Raw genomic sequence first — 15,563 nt, forward strand, 5'->3', positions numbered from 1 at the left:
TTTAAAGGTCTTTTTTAAACCTTTTTGCCAAGTTGTGAGAAATGAAAATATCTTATTTTACCCGTCTCATGTATTCCTTTATGATGTTTGCATTTGGAGGAGCCCCTGTACTCCTTGGTATCATAACACAGTTTCTCCAACTAACAGGAGATGTTTGTCTTTTGTTTTGAGGTGTCTAAGGAAGAGATCTAGGTTTCACTTGGCTACATTCCAGTGTGAAACCTGAGATAAATCCCTTGGCCTTTTATAAAAGGGAACAGTTAGAAAGACGAGGGAGAGTTCTCAAATGAGTTGTGTTGAAGAGGCTTCTTCCCTATAAATGAATTTATATAAAAACAGTGAATAAAAATCTGATCTTTTTAGTTTTGTAAGGTATGTGTGTCTGTAATAGTTCCAACAAAGGATGTTCTATAATCTCTCAGTGATCTTTTAAGCAAAAAGTTGAAAGATAATTTTGAGTGTTCTTTCGATGAAGAGATACTAATATTTGTATTTGTTTAGGCTAAATTCAGGCTCTGTCTCTTCTAAAGCCAGTTAATGTTTATAGAGCATTCATGATAAACACACGTGTACATATATAGACAAACATACATATGTTCATGTATGGTTTTTATGCATTTATTTATGAATCTGTTGCTATATTTGGTGCAGAGAAAATCAAAATGCCCTTGAATTTAAGGCCTTAAAACCTGATTCTTCCAGTTTTTGGCAGTGACTTATATTTGTATTACCGGTATGGAAGTCAAGCTAGTCATAAAGACTTTAAACATTATCCTTTTTCTTGGATAAAGTATAGCTGTTAAGATTATTCACGAATGAGATGGGTCATCAAGATTGTTTTAACTATAAATAGAAAGAAAAAAGGATAAAATGTGTATATAACACAGTTGTTTTTTTTTGTGTGTGTGTGGGTCAAATCTGAGCAGAACTACTAAATGAAGGGAATTTTAAGGACAGTGTGAAATGAAGTAAGACTCTTCACTTGTTTTGTCGTATTCTTTTTATATAGTTCTTAAATACCTGCTCTCCAAAACCAGACAGTTACTCTTTTCTGTATACGCTTTGTGTGTTCCGTGGGTTGTTTCCATTGTAGTCGATTGGATGGTGTATGTACAATCTGGGCAGCTGTGCGGCAGCACCCCTGCACCTCCTCTAAGTGTATTCCGTATCTTATATCTCCAAATGCTAGTCGTTTTTCTTTGAGTTTAGTTGAGGAAGTTATTTGCAGCGTTATTTATCAAATATAGAAAATGCAATGTGATAACAACTGCATTTGGCCCTAAAAGATTTATTAGCATTTTTGGTTTTCATTTGGGTGCTCTGTGTAAAGAATAATGCAGCTTATTTCAAAACTTGTTAGCTTGTTCTTGCTGTTTTTGGAGGGTTCTTCTGTAGAATCTTGAAAAGACAACATTTAGATTCAGATCTTTTTTCTAAACTCTATCTCAGTGTATTTAACTTAGCTAACTTTTGTAATGTATTTCTTGACTGCGCAGAAAGTTGGAGTGACTGGGCCCCCTGATCCACAAGTCCGCTGTCCCTCCGTCATTGAGTTTGGGAAGTATGAAATTCACACCTGGTACTCCTCCCCATATCCTCAAGAATACTCAAGGTATGTTTGAGAGCCCCTTTGCCTTCTGTTTTTAGATTCACAGAACTCTAGAACCTTGCAGATCTTTTAGTCTAGCTTGTCTTTTTACGTTTGTGGAATCTGGAGACTTAAAAAGGTTCATAACAGCAGCATGCTTTGGCAGCCACTTAATCCCAGTTGGATTTAGATTTTCTTTTTTGTAAGCTGTCCAAAAGCTGTTGTTTAAAATTAGAAACCTGACATGTGATCAAAATGAAAAGGGAATGCTATTCTTTAAGAGAATTTTACCTTTACTCCTTACACTTAGAATTAAAAACAAAAACAAAAAACTTATATTTTTGAGTAGGATTTGATTTGCATTTTTAAAATTTAACAAACGTAGTGAATGATTTGTTTTTCCAGGAATAATTAGACAAATGGCCTAAGATGTACATTATATATAAATAGCTTGTGTTTCCAGATATTTAAATTTATCTTTCATTTTCCATTTACTAAAGATAGATTAGTTAAGAACTACACTTGCTAACCAAATCAGCAGTTTGAATCCACCAGTGGCTCCTTGGAAACTGTACTGGGCAGTTCTCTATCCTGTAGAGTCACTATGAGTTGAAATTGACTCAACAACAGTGGGTTTGGTTTTTTGTTTTTTTTTTGGTTTAAAGATTGATTAATCACTCATTTTTTGGGATGAGGTAGTAGGCTTAAACAAACAAACAAAAAATCAAACCTGTTGCAGTCGAGTTGATTCCGACGCATAGTGACCCTTATAGGACAGAGTATAACTGCCCCCATAGAGTTTCCAAGGAGCATCTGGCGGATTTGAGCTCCTGACCTTTTGGTTAGCAGCTGTAGCACTTAACCTCTACACCACCAGGGTTTCTGGTAGTAAGCTTAGTGAAGCCAAATAGGTTTTATGACCCAGCTCTGGCATTTATAAGCTTCATGATCTTAGAAACTACCCAACTGTTCTATATCTCAGTTTGCTCTTCTTTAAAATTGGGATAATAGTACTTACCTCAAAGGGTTATTGTGAACACTAAATTAGTTAAAGCATGTTCATCCCTTAGAAATGGTTAGTACTGCATAATGTCCACTGTTATTATTTTTTTCCTTGAGGGTTGAAATGAAAAGAGGTGAAAAATAACATTTAATTAAAAAAAAAAAAAACAAAAACTGACTTATCATTTGAAGAATAGAAATCACATTAACGCTATCTTCAATCTGTAAACTATTTATATCTCAATTTCCCATTTAACAGAGTGTTCCCATAACTAAAAAATTAGGATGCTGTTTGTGTGAAACACTGTTTAAAGTACTTCCATCATATAACTTTTTACCTGTCTAGTAGCACTGCCTGTCCAAAATATTAGCAAAAATAATTATAATGTTTATTTAGTCCTTTACAGAATGCAAAGTGCTTTAATATGGATTATTTCCAATAAACTGAGAGTAAGCTGTTATAGTTGTTACAAGGGCCATCCACTAAAACTCAGTATCTTTTTTCTTTCTATATAATCTAATAACTTACCTGTTTTCTAAGTGTACAACAGATTAGAGGTAGAAAAATAGAAATGAGAAATGCTATTACTTATACTAAACCGCAGTGAAGATGTGACAGCTGAGATGAAAAGAAGATAAAGCAGAACTCCAGGAAGCAAACATAAGTTCATTAAAGACAGCAATTGAGAACTGTGGACTGTAGGGACAGTTAGCCCAGAAACACACGTAGTAGATCTTTATGGCAGCATTCTGGTTATATCATGGAATAACAATTAACCTGAGTTTGTTAAGAAAAGGTTAAATTATATTTTAAAATATACATATTAAAAGAAGGCAATAAATTTTCAACTACCTACCCAGAAAACCCAAACCCGTTGCTGTCAGTTCAACTCCGACTCATACAGAACTCAGATATTCAAGGCAATTCATTCCTCAGGAGTTCTAGATAGCCAAGATACTGTCTGATCAAGTAGAAAGATGCTGAGGAGTTAATTTATTCATCAAGTTTAAGTTAATTATTATTACCATTTTTTTAGTGAGCTCTTTGCAAGCTGTCCAAACCACAAGACTTCTCAACTTAAAAAGAAAGTCAGTTCAACGTGTCTGTCACCTGGTTCTGTTGTAGCTTAGCTAGATCGAAACCACAGGCACCTTGTCTTTTCTGTTTAAGGTGAGAGAGGAAATGAATGCAGTTGGGAATGGGAAGAGAGAGCCAGCCTTAGCATTTGCTTTTCACAGAACGATGAGAATGGAACTGTGAGGCTGTTTTATGTCTTTTATGATATTGAAACTATTTTTGTTGCTTTTTGTTCTGATGAGATTGTCACTAGACAATCTGATTTTTAAATCAGATTTGAGGGAACTGTTTATCTGTGAAAGGGGAAACATTTCTGTCAGAAAAATAAACAAAAAAATTTTAATAGGGATTATAATAGAAAGCAGAAATAGAATGGGAACTGAGAAATTCTTCAACTTCATTAAATGGAATTGTAGACATTTTCTATATATTTCTTTGCTCTCATGGAGAGTTCCTTGAATTTTTTATAAGGTCCTGTAAAGTAATTAAGACATTTTTCTGTGTCCGTAATTCTGTTATATTTTTGTTAACTACTCCATTTATTTATTTAATAAGTTTGGGCTGTTTTACTTTTGAGTTCCTTTGAGTTGACTCTTGAGGTGTTTAGCGGTCTTACATTTTCCAGATAATAAACCTATATCCTTAGTTTTGTTAATGCCTATTTATTATTCTATACTAAATTATTTCTGAATTATTCATATTAAAGATTCTAAACACTTAAAAAAATCCAAATCTGAAAGCATGTGAGATTAGGGCATTTGGAGCAAACAAACAACAAAGAAAAGATCACAAGAGGAAAAATCTTTTGGGAAGTCGGAGTATGCTTTAGGGAGTCTCCCATACTATCCAAATATTTGTGCATGTGTTGTATATTAAATGATCTTGGATCCCTGGCTTTACAAAACAAAACAACAGCAACAAAGCAACAATACTACCTTATTTGGAGCAGTTTGGCTGAGTCTCAGACTACGAGGAGTGTATAAACGAGAGTTTTAACACTAAACTTGTCCGCCAGGGCCATGTGATACTCATACTTGGCAAAGACAGGTTCATAGAGAGCCCATCTGCTTAGCTTTGTGATAACCTCTCTGCTGTGAGATCATGCTGGATCCTAAGGAGACCAAATTCCTAGGTAATTGAGTAGATGGCAAAGTTTCCCCAGCCTTTTGACCCTGTTCCTGACTTGATTTGATGCATAGATTACGTATAGCCCCAGTTAACTGAAGAAGATACAAAATAGAATCCTTAAGGTCTTTGACTTTTGAATGATGAGGTAAAATGGATAAAAAGAGAATTAAAAAAAAATCATAAATAATAGCAGCTGTAGCTACCATATTGAGCTTGGCACTGGACTAAACATCACTGGAACAATTCTGTGAGGTGGATACTACTAGCTCTAATTTATAGACTAGGGCCCAGAAAGGTTCAGCAAATAGTTTCAAAACCATATATATATACAGCTTCTAAGTGTTAGAACCAGAATATAAACCCACTTTTTTTCTTATCACAAAGCCCTGACCCTGACCACTATGCTTGTGCTACTCCATATAGCTTGTAGATCCTACTTGATTTGGCTTGTACCATAATCTTTGCTTTAAGTAATATTTGTTATACTTTTTATTGTTGTATTAAATTTTCACCACAAGTTAACACATTAAAAAGGTCACACAAACTATTATTATCTTGGACCAGGTTTGAAAGCTAAGAAAATACTGTAAGAACTTCTGGAAAAAATAATGTGCAGCATCCTAGAAGTAAGGGAAAGCAGTGCTTCCAAAGCCCAAGTAACTGTGGCCACTCCTGACTTCATAGGCTAGGGTATCAGCGTAGTGGCAGACTTTAGAATAAACATCAAGTATGGATGTTATATCCCACAATGCCCCTGGTCAAAGTGACAGTGCACATGTTTGATAGCCAGGGCCTAGGTGCTGTCAGGAAGCAGATGACAAAAAGCGGTACCCAGTAGTAGTCTCTAGGCTATGAGTATTCATGATCTCCATAGCTACATTTCATCTCACGTGGTCTAATGTTCTTTCTCTGTGACATATTTTTTCAATCAGAGAAACGCAGCTACCTATACTATTACTCAAAGAAAAAACATTTTGTTTTTCTATTAGGAGTTTACCAGATGATTCCCTTCAGACTAACGACATCATTCCAGTGGGCTTGGTTATAATAAAGTAAGGGATGTTTTCAGCAGGAGCTGGATTGGAATAAAGTAGATCATAATGCTTGCTTTTATTTTATTATTTTTCACAAAGTAAGGTTTGCTAAAAAAAAAAAAAAAAAAAGTTTTTTTTTTTTTTTTTTTTTAAATTGTCAGTAAAATGCCATACATCTTGCTATTTCAAGGAAATAGCATGAAATCATAATTTACCTGAGAAGGACTTGGCAGTAATTTACTCAGAGATTTCATTTCTTCTTATGTTTTCTTGAACAGCTTGCTTACTGCTAGAGCTTAAAAACAAAAAACAAATTAGGCCTTCGCTCATAGATCTTAGGAAATAAATTGCACTTTATTTTTATGTCTCTGTATTGAAGCCTAAATGTGAAATTGGATGCTTTTAAAGTCAGCATTTATTTTTACAAAAATCTGGAAAAGTTAGTGTGCCTGTCACTGTGTTTTGTTTTGTTTTTTAATTTCAGAAAGCACAGAATTATATTTAGGTTTCTCAGACTCACATCATAGGGAATATTTAGTTGTATTTAGCCCTCACTGTGAATCTTATCAAAGATTCTTACTTCTGTATCTTTGTGTTGTGACAATTTAAAATTGTTTATTGAGAATTTAGCACTGCTAAATAAAGATGAGTAGTGGAATAGTTGGAGGGGTAATGTCATCTAATTCCATTTACATAGGGGCAAGCTCATGCTTCCACTTACCTTTTGAGAAGAAATTACTCAAATCCAGATGTTCAGGAAGATTGTCCACTGTGGGTCACTGTTAAGACTCAGCTAATACATCTGGTGCCTGCTTTAGATGACAGAGCTTATGATTGGGAGCATTTCATTTTCAGATTTTGTAGCTTTTGGCTCCTGCTTCTTGGCTTTATAACATCAATCACGGTTTGTTTCACTTACGTAGTACTTCATTTTAGAATGACTTTTATATTGATAATATAATTTCAACTTGTGAAATGCTTAGTGCATACAGGACCAGTGTTCCATAAGTACACCTTGGGAAAAGCATTAGTAGAATATTACATGTTTTCAAATAAATTATAGTTGTGTTCTGAAAATTGCTTCTAAAGGAGAACTTGAAAAAAGTGTGGCCTTAAAACTTTAACAGGCATTTGTGTGTGTGTGTGTGTTAATACAGTTAGCAGATATAATTTTCTTTGATTCTAGAGTAATTTTTAAAGGGTAGGTGTCCAAATTGAGGTTCTTTATGTCCTTCAGCCTTAATATTTATATGTGATGAGATACAGTAATTTATTTAATGATATTCTTTGCCATCTGCCAGTATTTTTATATATGCATTTTTAATGGTTGTATCAGATCTCAGGTGACCAAGACTTGACTAGTTCAGTATACAGGGAAACCAACTCTGTGCTGAAGATAAAAGAGGCAGTGTATTACGTAACAGAAGAGTCATGTCTTAAGATTTAGTCTTTTGAATTCAGACTAAAATAGATATAAAAGCTACAGATTTTTAATTTAAGTTATATTCCTCCTATTACCTGATGAACTGACCCAGCCACTTTATTGCCTAGCTCCTCATGAAAGGGACATTTTATGGAAGAAGCCCTGTTAAACTACTACTAAAATAACAAGACTATTAAATAAATATAAACAGCATGGAACATCTGGAGAAGATATTTGAACTTTTATTTCACTTGTTGTGTAGTAATAGACCACTGAATTACAGGATTTAGTATAGTGGTATTTAACCAGGAGGAGGGCAACTCACACTGGGTGGAAAGGCCAGAATTTCAGGACTGGAGGGAAGGAGGTGTCGTGTAGCAAGTCCTAACTTAAAAAAATAATAATAAAAATTATAATTTTATACTTAAAAAACATACACCGAATCTGTTTTTATAATATACACTGTATGTCCGTTTTACTGAGCACATGGCCTGGCACACAGTAAGTATTTATTGTCTGAAATTAATGAAGGTAAGCAAGCATAAACGAAGGAAAGAGAAGAAAGGAAGGAAGGAAAGAAAATATGGCTTGACAAAATTTTCTTCACTTATTGGCACATTTTGAAGATAGACTACTTTCTGCTTATTGGAGATGCTCAAGGAGGAGAAAATGTGAAATTTTCATGTTTGTCAAGAGAGTAACTCTGGAAAAGACTGGGGAGTATTGGTCCGATAGGAAGAGCACTGAACTGAGTGTCTTGATTTATCATCCTTGCCACCCTCCTGTTAATTAGTTTGGATGCTGTTACCTGATTAGTTCATCTTGAGGCCTTTCTTTCTTTCTTTCTTTGACTGACTAATAGGAATTAAAATATATTCTCTACCACTTTACCTGGATAGCATGAGAGTCAAAAAGGTAATAGTTGTGAAAGTTTGAAGTCCTACAAAATGTAAGACCGTGTCTTTTTTTTTTTTTTTTAACTAATATTTACAGGCTGCCTAAATTGTATCTTTGTGAATTCTGTCTGAAATATATGAAAAGTAGAACTATCCTACAGCAGCACATGAAGAAATGTGGTTGGTTCCATCCTCCTGCCAATGAGATTTACCGAAAAAATAACATTTCTGTCTTTGAGGTAAGGTAGAAGAGACTTGGTAGCCGTCTTCCTGTACATTTGTAATACCGTGCCACCAGTGCTACATCCCACTGAGCAACTTTTTTTTTTTGACATGTTATTTCACGTTGTTTCCTCGCTATTTAATCAGATAATCATTTATATTGAGAAGCAGAAATTAGGCTAACCCAGATGATACCAAGTTCACAAGCTCAACCTCAAATTCTGTGTTTCATTGAAATTAAGACATTGGTTTTAAGATGTATTAATGTTACGTGTCACCAAGAAGGAAAAAGGGCCCCTGGTGGTGTAATGGTTAAGAGCTATGGCTGCTAATCAAAAGGTCAGCAGTTCAAATCCACCAGCTGCTCCTTGAAAACCCTACGGGGCAGCTTTACTCTGTCCTGTAGGGTCACTATGAGTCAGAATCGACTCGGTGGCAACAGGTTTGTTTTTTTTTTGTTTTGAGAAAGAAAAAGTGCTGCTAATTATAATTTATAAAACTCCATTTGATTATGAAATGCTAACAGATTTCATGTATGTTAAGATGTGGTAGAGCCTTTCTGGGTGGTGTAAATGGTTAAGCACTCAACTACTAGCTGAAAGATTGGCAGTTCAAATCTGCCCAGTGTTGCCTTGGAAGGCAGACCTGGGATCTCCTTCTGAAAGGCCACAGCCTTGAAAACCCCAGGGAGTAGTTCTCCGCCCACATGGGTCACCATGAGTTAGAATCGACTAACAACAACAAAATGGGATAAAAGCTTGTCTTAAAATCTGTGGAATATGGCGTTTAAATGAAAGAATTTCTGTTCCCCATTACCCCATTACCATCGAGTCATAGTGACTCTATAGGTCAGAGTAGAACTGCCCTGTAGAGTTTCCGAGGAGCGCCTGGCAGACTTGAACTACCAGCCTTTTGGTTAGCAGCCATATCACCTAACTACTATGCCACCAGGGTTTCCAAATTCAGAATTCCTTTTACTCTGTTTAAAAGAAATACTTCTTAGCGATGTCTTTAACAGCTTAGGGAACCTGTACCTTCCTGACTCGGTGGCGATTTTATGATTTATGAGATGTCTGTGATTCTGCGTTGGTATTTGCGGTGGTTTTTAATTCTTTGAGCTTGGTTCGAATGCCGGGTGTTCATTGCATACCTGCCATGTGCTCAGCTCTGTGTATTGCTGCAGCGATAGAGTTTCAGATTGTCAGGACCCTTCAGCCTTCCGTTTTCCAGGTCTGCCCTAAGACCTTATTTTAGGTGAGCAATAGAGGAGCTCTTCTAGTGTTGGGGGGAGTGAGAGTGGTATAAAGCCCTGTTGCAGAATACCCAAAGGCAGGTTACTTCTCAACTTAAGCCTATATTGGCATGTATTTAACATTAAATTACATCAGTTGTTGAGGAGTTTTCAGTTGGTACGCCAGACAGTGCCTTAGTGTCCTATATGGGCATCCATTAGTATTTTCATAAAAGAGCAAGCTCCAGCAACTCCAAGAACATGGGGCACCAGGAGCAATATAGCTTAGGGCTACTGATCTTGGCAGCTTGACCCAAGAAATACCTCATTTGTCAGATTGTTACCTAGGGATCCTGCTTGGTGTTTCTCGTTGGCAACAGTGAGCACTCTCTCAAGTAACTTTATTTGGGGTAAAGCTGATCTTGGCAGTCAGAATACATTGCCTCAGACTGCTGGCAGAGGTTTGACAGTAGTTTTACCTAATAAATGTACTTTAGAAGAGGTTCCATGTAGACCTTAGTTTTGTTGAATTAGTACTTCTAAAAATGAGTCAGGTCAGCTTGCCAGCCAAAGGATTCTGAAATTAATAAAGGCGAAAAGTGCTATTCTAAAAACAGGTCACCACCTCCCCATACATTGTTCATGCCTCTTTTGAAGTACGGCATTCTTACATTTGCTTGTCTTAAAGCACACTGTAATGCTGCCACTTCAAGCCGTAGCTTCCAAATTTGACTGTGTTCTGATCACTGACAGTTTCTCTGAGGCTGGACTATGGACTTGTAACCAATGTGTGTTATTTGACAACTAAAGAGACACCCTATTGACCATTTTTGTTCTATTTTTCCCTCTAGGTTGACGGGAATGTGAGTACCATTTATTGTCAGAACCTGTGTCTCTTGGCAAAGCTGTTTCTGGACCACAAAACACTCTATTATGACGTGGAGCCATTTCTTTTTTATGTACTGACACAGAATGATGTCAAGGGCTGTCACCTTGTTGGCTACTTTTCTAAAGTAAGTGTGTCAGCTTAAAATTTCTTTGAATTCATGTGGAAATCTGCAGTAATATTTGTTAGATCTCACTCAAAGATGGTACAGGTTGTGGCACTTTCCAGGTGCCATCTAGCCTTTTGGAAAGAAAATAGAAGGAAAATTCAGAAACCTAAATGAGTGCTAGAAGGTGCCTGGTAACACTGAGCAGACCTTGTTCTCCTGGGAACTTGAACTGCTGGTAATCCTCAGGAGAAAAAGTTTTAAAGTGACTTCTATTCCCGTGGTGATAATAGATAGAACTTGTGAAATAAACACAGTCATTACCTATCCAAGTTATTTCTCAGCTTAAATCTTTGCTTCCTAATTTGAATTTTGGACATAGAAGTGATAAGCCATTTTTATTAAAGGTATTTTCTTTCCATCCTTAATCTTGTGTTCTCTTGGGGGGGGGGATGTTTCACTTGAAAAGCAACATAAAAAAATGTACTTTTATTTAAGTAAGTCCATGGTAAAATTTAAATGTATAAAAGTTAAGTGAGAATTAACAGCTTTGTAAGAGTTCTGTAAGTAGTCTACTTTCAGTAGTCAAATATGATTTAAAATATTGCCCAATTTGTAAAAATATACTTGTGCCCATCATTTCAGGACTGTTTTCTATAAAGTTAAGTACAACTAATTGGGAGGTTGGACTCCGCCCTCTTCAGCACCAGAGTGGGAAATAAAGGAAACAGTGAAATACTTAATGAACTTTTAATTTCTAGAATGCCACATTGACTGGTCATTTATAGCTTTGCAGATGGATTGGAACTTGGATTCTTCTGCTCTTGAGCACTGACTGACATACTGTTTTTGAGTTGTGGGTGGTGTTGGATGCATCATTTTATTTTATATTTTAACTCTCCTGGGATGGTTGCTTTGTGGATAATGGGAGTGACTTAACATCGTCCTATCTCTCCCTAGTGGATTTTTTTTTTTTTTTGATGTACGTTGCTATTCCTAAAGGACCAAGGCTGTGGTTTTGACTGTTAGTCTTTGTTTCTTAATAATTAACATTACTATTCAGTCTTATCAGCCTGTTGTTTTAAAACGTGGCTTCTATTTTCTCCATTAGGAAAAGCACTGCCAACAGAAATACAACGTTTCCTGTATAATGATTCTTCCTCAGTACCAGCGTAAGGGCTATGGCAGGTTTCTCATCGATTTCAGTAAGGATTTTATCAACATAATTTCTCATCATCTCTTCCTATGGGTTTTCTGTATATATTTTTAAGAGATTTGCAGATAATTTATTAGTTGCTAGTATCTTTTGTCATATTGCTACATGGAACTTTAAAACTATAGCCACTAATTTTTTTTCTTTTGGTTAGACATGAAATATTTTTAAATAGCTAATACTGAATACCGATTTCTGTGTGTTCTGTAGCAAATGCCTTACAATTGTTAATTTAAAGTGGAACTAAGTTTATGAAGATATTCTAACTGACAAAAATACTGAAAACATTGTATAACTTCTTAAATTAATGCTAATAAAGAAGTGCGGCAAGAGCCCCATTTTTGTTACCCAATTATTGAGAAAATGTGTGCATCCTTTTTTTTCCTTAAATTTTTTATTGAGCTTTAGGTAGAAGCTAACAGAGCACATTAATTTCCCATTCAATAGTTTGTGCATAAAACGTTCCATGACATTGGTTGCGTTCCCCACAATGTGTCAGCACTCTCCTTGTTTCCACCCTGGGTTCTCCATTTCCTTTCACCTGGGTTTTCTACCTTCTCATCTTTGGTTTTGGGCAAATGTCATCCATTTGATCCTGTATAATTGACTGTTTTAAGGAACACGTTCCTCTCAGGTGTTACTGTTGTTTTATGGGCCTGTTTATTGCATGGCTGAAAGGTGGTCACCAGGGATAGCTTCAGTTCCAGGTCAGAAGGGTGTTTTAGCGCCATAGTTGCGGGGGTTCCTCCGGTCCCTGTTGGACGAGTAAGTCTGGTTTTTTTTTTTGTGAATTTGATTTTTTTCTACATTATTCTCCCACTTTGTCCAGGACCCTCTGTTGTGATCTCACTTAAAGCGACTGGTAGTGGTAGCTGGGCACCATCTAGCTCTTCTGATCTCAGGGTTGTGTAGGCTGTGGTTCATGTGGTCTGTTAGTCCATTGGACTAACTGTTCCCTTGAGTCTTTGGTTTTCTTCACTCTGCTTTGTCTGCTGCTAACCAAAAAGATCGGCAGCTTGAATCTACCATACGTTCGTTGGAAGCTCTATGGGGCAGTGCTGCCCTGTCCTGTAGGGTCACTATAAGTCGGAATTGACTTAATGGTAACGGGTGGTTTGGTCCAGACAGGAAGAGACCCATAGTTGTATCTTAGATGGCTGCTTGCAAGTTTTTAAGGCTCCAGATGCTACTCACCAAAGTAGGATGCAGAACATTGTCTTTATGAGCTATGCTGTGCCAGTTGACATCAAGCCTAGAAACTGCACCTCACAAGGTTTTTGGTTAATCTAAGAAGTTTCCATGACTGTACTCCTTGTGTCCTCTGTTGTCTGTATTAACATACACGCATCACTTACAGTTATGTATGTGGGAACTTCCACAGCCAAACCTGTATCTGCAGGTGGGTATGCTCCCTTACAGCCTCCCAAACCTCCTTAGCATACCTATATACCTGTGTATCCATTCATAACTTATTTGTTAACACTATATATTTTGCAGGATTGTGTATGTTATAGTAATTACTGTAAAAAAAAAATTACTGTAGCTACCCTTTATTCTTGTGTTCCTCTCTGTGTCTTCCTTTGCCTTGGTCATGTTGTACTCACTTCCTTTGTATTGTTTATTGCCTTTCCCTTTACTGATATTAATATGGGTCTTCTATTTAGTTGGTAATTTTCCCTCCCTCTCCTCCCATCCCTGGTAACCATCAAAGAATTATTTTTTTTCCTGTGTGTAAACCTCTTCTTATTTTTTTATAATAGTGGTCTCATACAATATTTGTCCTTTTGTGATTGATGTATTTCACATAGCATAACGTACCTCTAAATTCATCCATGTTGTGAGATGTTTCGTGGATTCATCATTATCCTTTATCCTTGCATAGTGTTCCATTGTGTGTATATACCCCAATGTGTTTATCCATTAGTGCATTGATGAGCACATAGGTTGTTTCCATCTTTTTGCCGTTGTGAGTAATGCTGCAGTGAATATGGATGTGCGTATCTCTTCGTGTCACGGCTCTCATTTCTTTAGTGTATATACCTAGGAGTGGGATTGCTGGATCATATGGTATTTCTATTCCTAGTTTTTTGAGGAAGTGCCATACCATATTCCATAGTGGTTGTACCATTTTCCATTCCTATCAAAAGGGTGTAAGAGTTCCAATCTTCACCCAGCCTCTCCAACATTTATTTTCTGTTTTTTGATTAGTGCCATTATTGTCATGGTAAGATCGTATCTTATTATAGTTTTGATTGCATCTCTCTAATGGCTAATGAACACAAGCATTTCATCATGTATTTGTTAGTGACCTGAATGTCTTCTTTGGTGAAGTGTCTGTTCATATCCTTTGCCCATTTTTTAATTAGATTGTCTTTTTTTTTGTTAAAGTGTTAAAGTTTTCTATAAATTTTAGAGATTAGACAGTTGTCGGGTATGTTGTAGCCAAATATTTATTTCCAGTCTGTAGGTTCTCTCTTTACTTTTTTGGAGAAGTCTTTTGATGAGCTGTTAAGTGTTTAATTTTTAGCAGGTCCCATTTATCTGGTTCATCTTCTGCTGTGTGTACATTTTTAGTTACGTTTGGTATTCTTTTTATGCCATATATTAGGGCCCCTAGCATTGTTCCTGTTTTTTTTCCCCATGGTCTTTATAGTTTTAGGTTTTATATTTTGGTCTTAGATCTATTCTGAGTTAGTTTTTGTGTATGGTGTGAGGTGTGGGTCCTGTTTCATTTTTCTACGGGTAGACATCCAGTTTTGCTGGTACCTTGTCTTAAAGAGATGTCTTTTCCCCATTTAATGGACTTTGGCCCTTTGTCGAAGATCAGTTGTCCGTAGTTGGATGGATTTGCGTCTGGGTTCTCAATTTTGTTCCATTGGTCTATGTCTGTTGTTGTACCAGTACCAGCCTGTTTTGACTACCACGGGTGTATAGTAGGTTCTGAGATCAGGTAGTGCAAGGCCTCCTACTTTCTTGTTGTTCTTCGATAATGCTTTATTTACCTAGGGGCTCTTTCCTTTCCACATAAAGTTAGTGACTAGTTTTTTCATCTCATTAAAAAATACTGTTGGAATTTGAATTGGGATTGCATTGTGTCTATAGATTGCTTTAGGTGGTATTGACGTTTTTGCAATGTTAAGTCTTCCTATCCGTGACCATGGCATGTTTTTCTATTTGTGTAGGACTTTTTTGGTTTCTTGCAGTAGTGTTTTGTAGTTTTCTTTGTATAGGTCTTTTATGTCCCTGGTTAGATTTATTCCTAAGTATTTTATCTTTTTGGGGGGCTATCGTAAATGGTATTGATTTGATGATTTGCTTTTCAAGGTGCTTGTTTTTGGTGTAGAGGAATCCAACTGATTTTGTAATTTGATCTTGTATACTGCTGCTTAGCTGAATTCTATTACTTCCAGTAGCTTTCTTAAGGCATCTTTGGGATTTTCTGTGTATAGGATCACATCATCTGTGAATTGGTGTAATTTTACTTCTTCCTTACCAATTTGAATGTCCTTTCTTTTCTTGCCTTACTGCTCTAGCTAGGGCTTCCAGTACAATGTTGAATAAGAGTGGAGTTAAAGGGCATATTTGTCTGGTTCCTGTTCTCAAGGGGAATGCTTTCAGTCTCTCTCCATTGAGATTAATGTTGGCTGTTGTTTCTGTATAAATACCTTTTATTATGTTGAGGAATTTCCCTTCCATTCCTATTTTGCTGAGAGTTTTTATCAGGAATGGGTGTTGGACTTTATCAAATGCCTTTTC

General features: G+C 36.3%; 1 protein-coding gene across 3 annotated transcripts in view; it reads left to right on the forward strand.

The window, feature by feature from the left end:
- KAT6A (lysine acetyltransferase 6A) overlaps positions 1-15,563 on the forward strand; it is a 116,525-nt gene that overhangs the window by 85,031 nt on the left and 15,931 nt on the right. For all 3 annotated transcript variants that reach the window (XM_064272781.1, XM_064272782.1, XM_064272783.1), the window contains 4 exons: positions 1,497-1,612; positions 8,247-8,388; positions 10,454-10,615; positions 11,706-11,799. In XM_064272781.1, coding sequence (XP_064128851.1) covers positions 1,497-1,612; positions 8,247-8,388; positions 10,454-10,615; positions 11,706-11,799 — 514 coding nt within the window. The remainder of the gene's footprint in view (positions 1-1,496; positions 1,613-8,246; positions 8,389-10,453; positions 10,616-11,705; positions 11,800-15,563) is intronic.

Source organism: Loxodonta africana, chromosome 19 (genome assembly GCF_030014295.1).
Source record: "Loxodonta africana isolate mLoxAfr1 chromosome 19, mLoxAfr1.hap2, whole genome shotgun sequence".
NCBI lineage: Eukaryota > Metazoa > Chordata > Mammalia > Proboscidea > Elephantidae > Loxodonta > Loxodonta africana.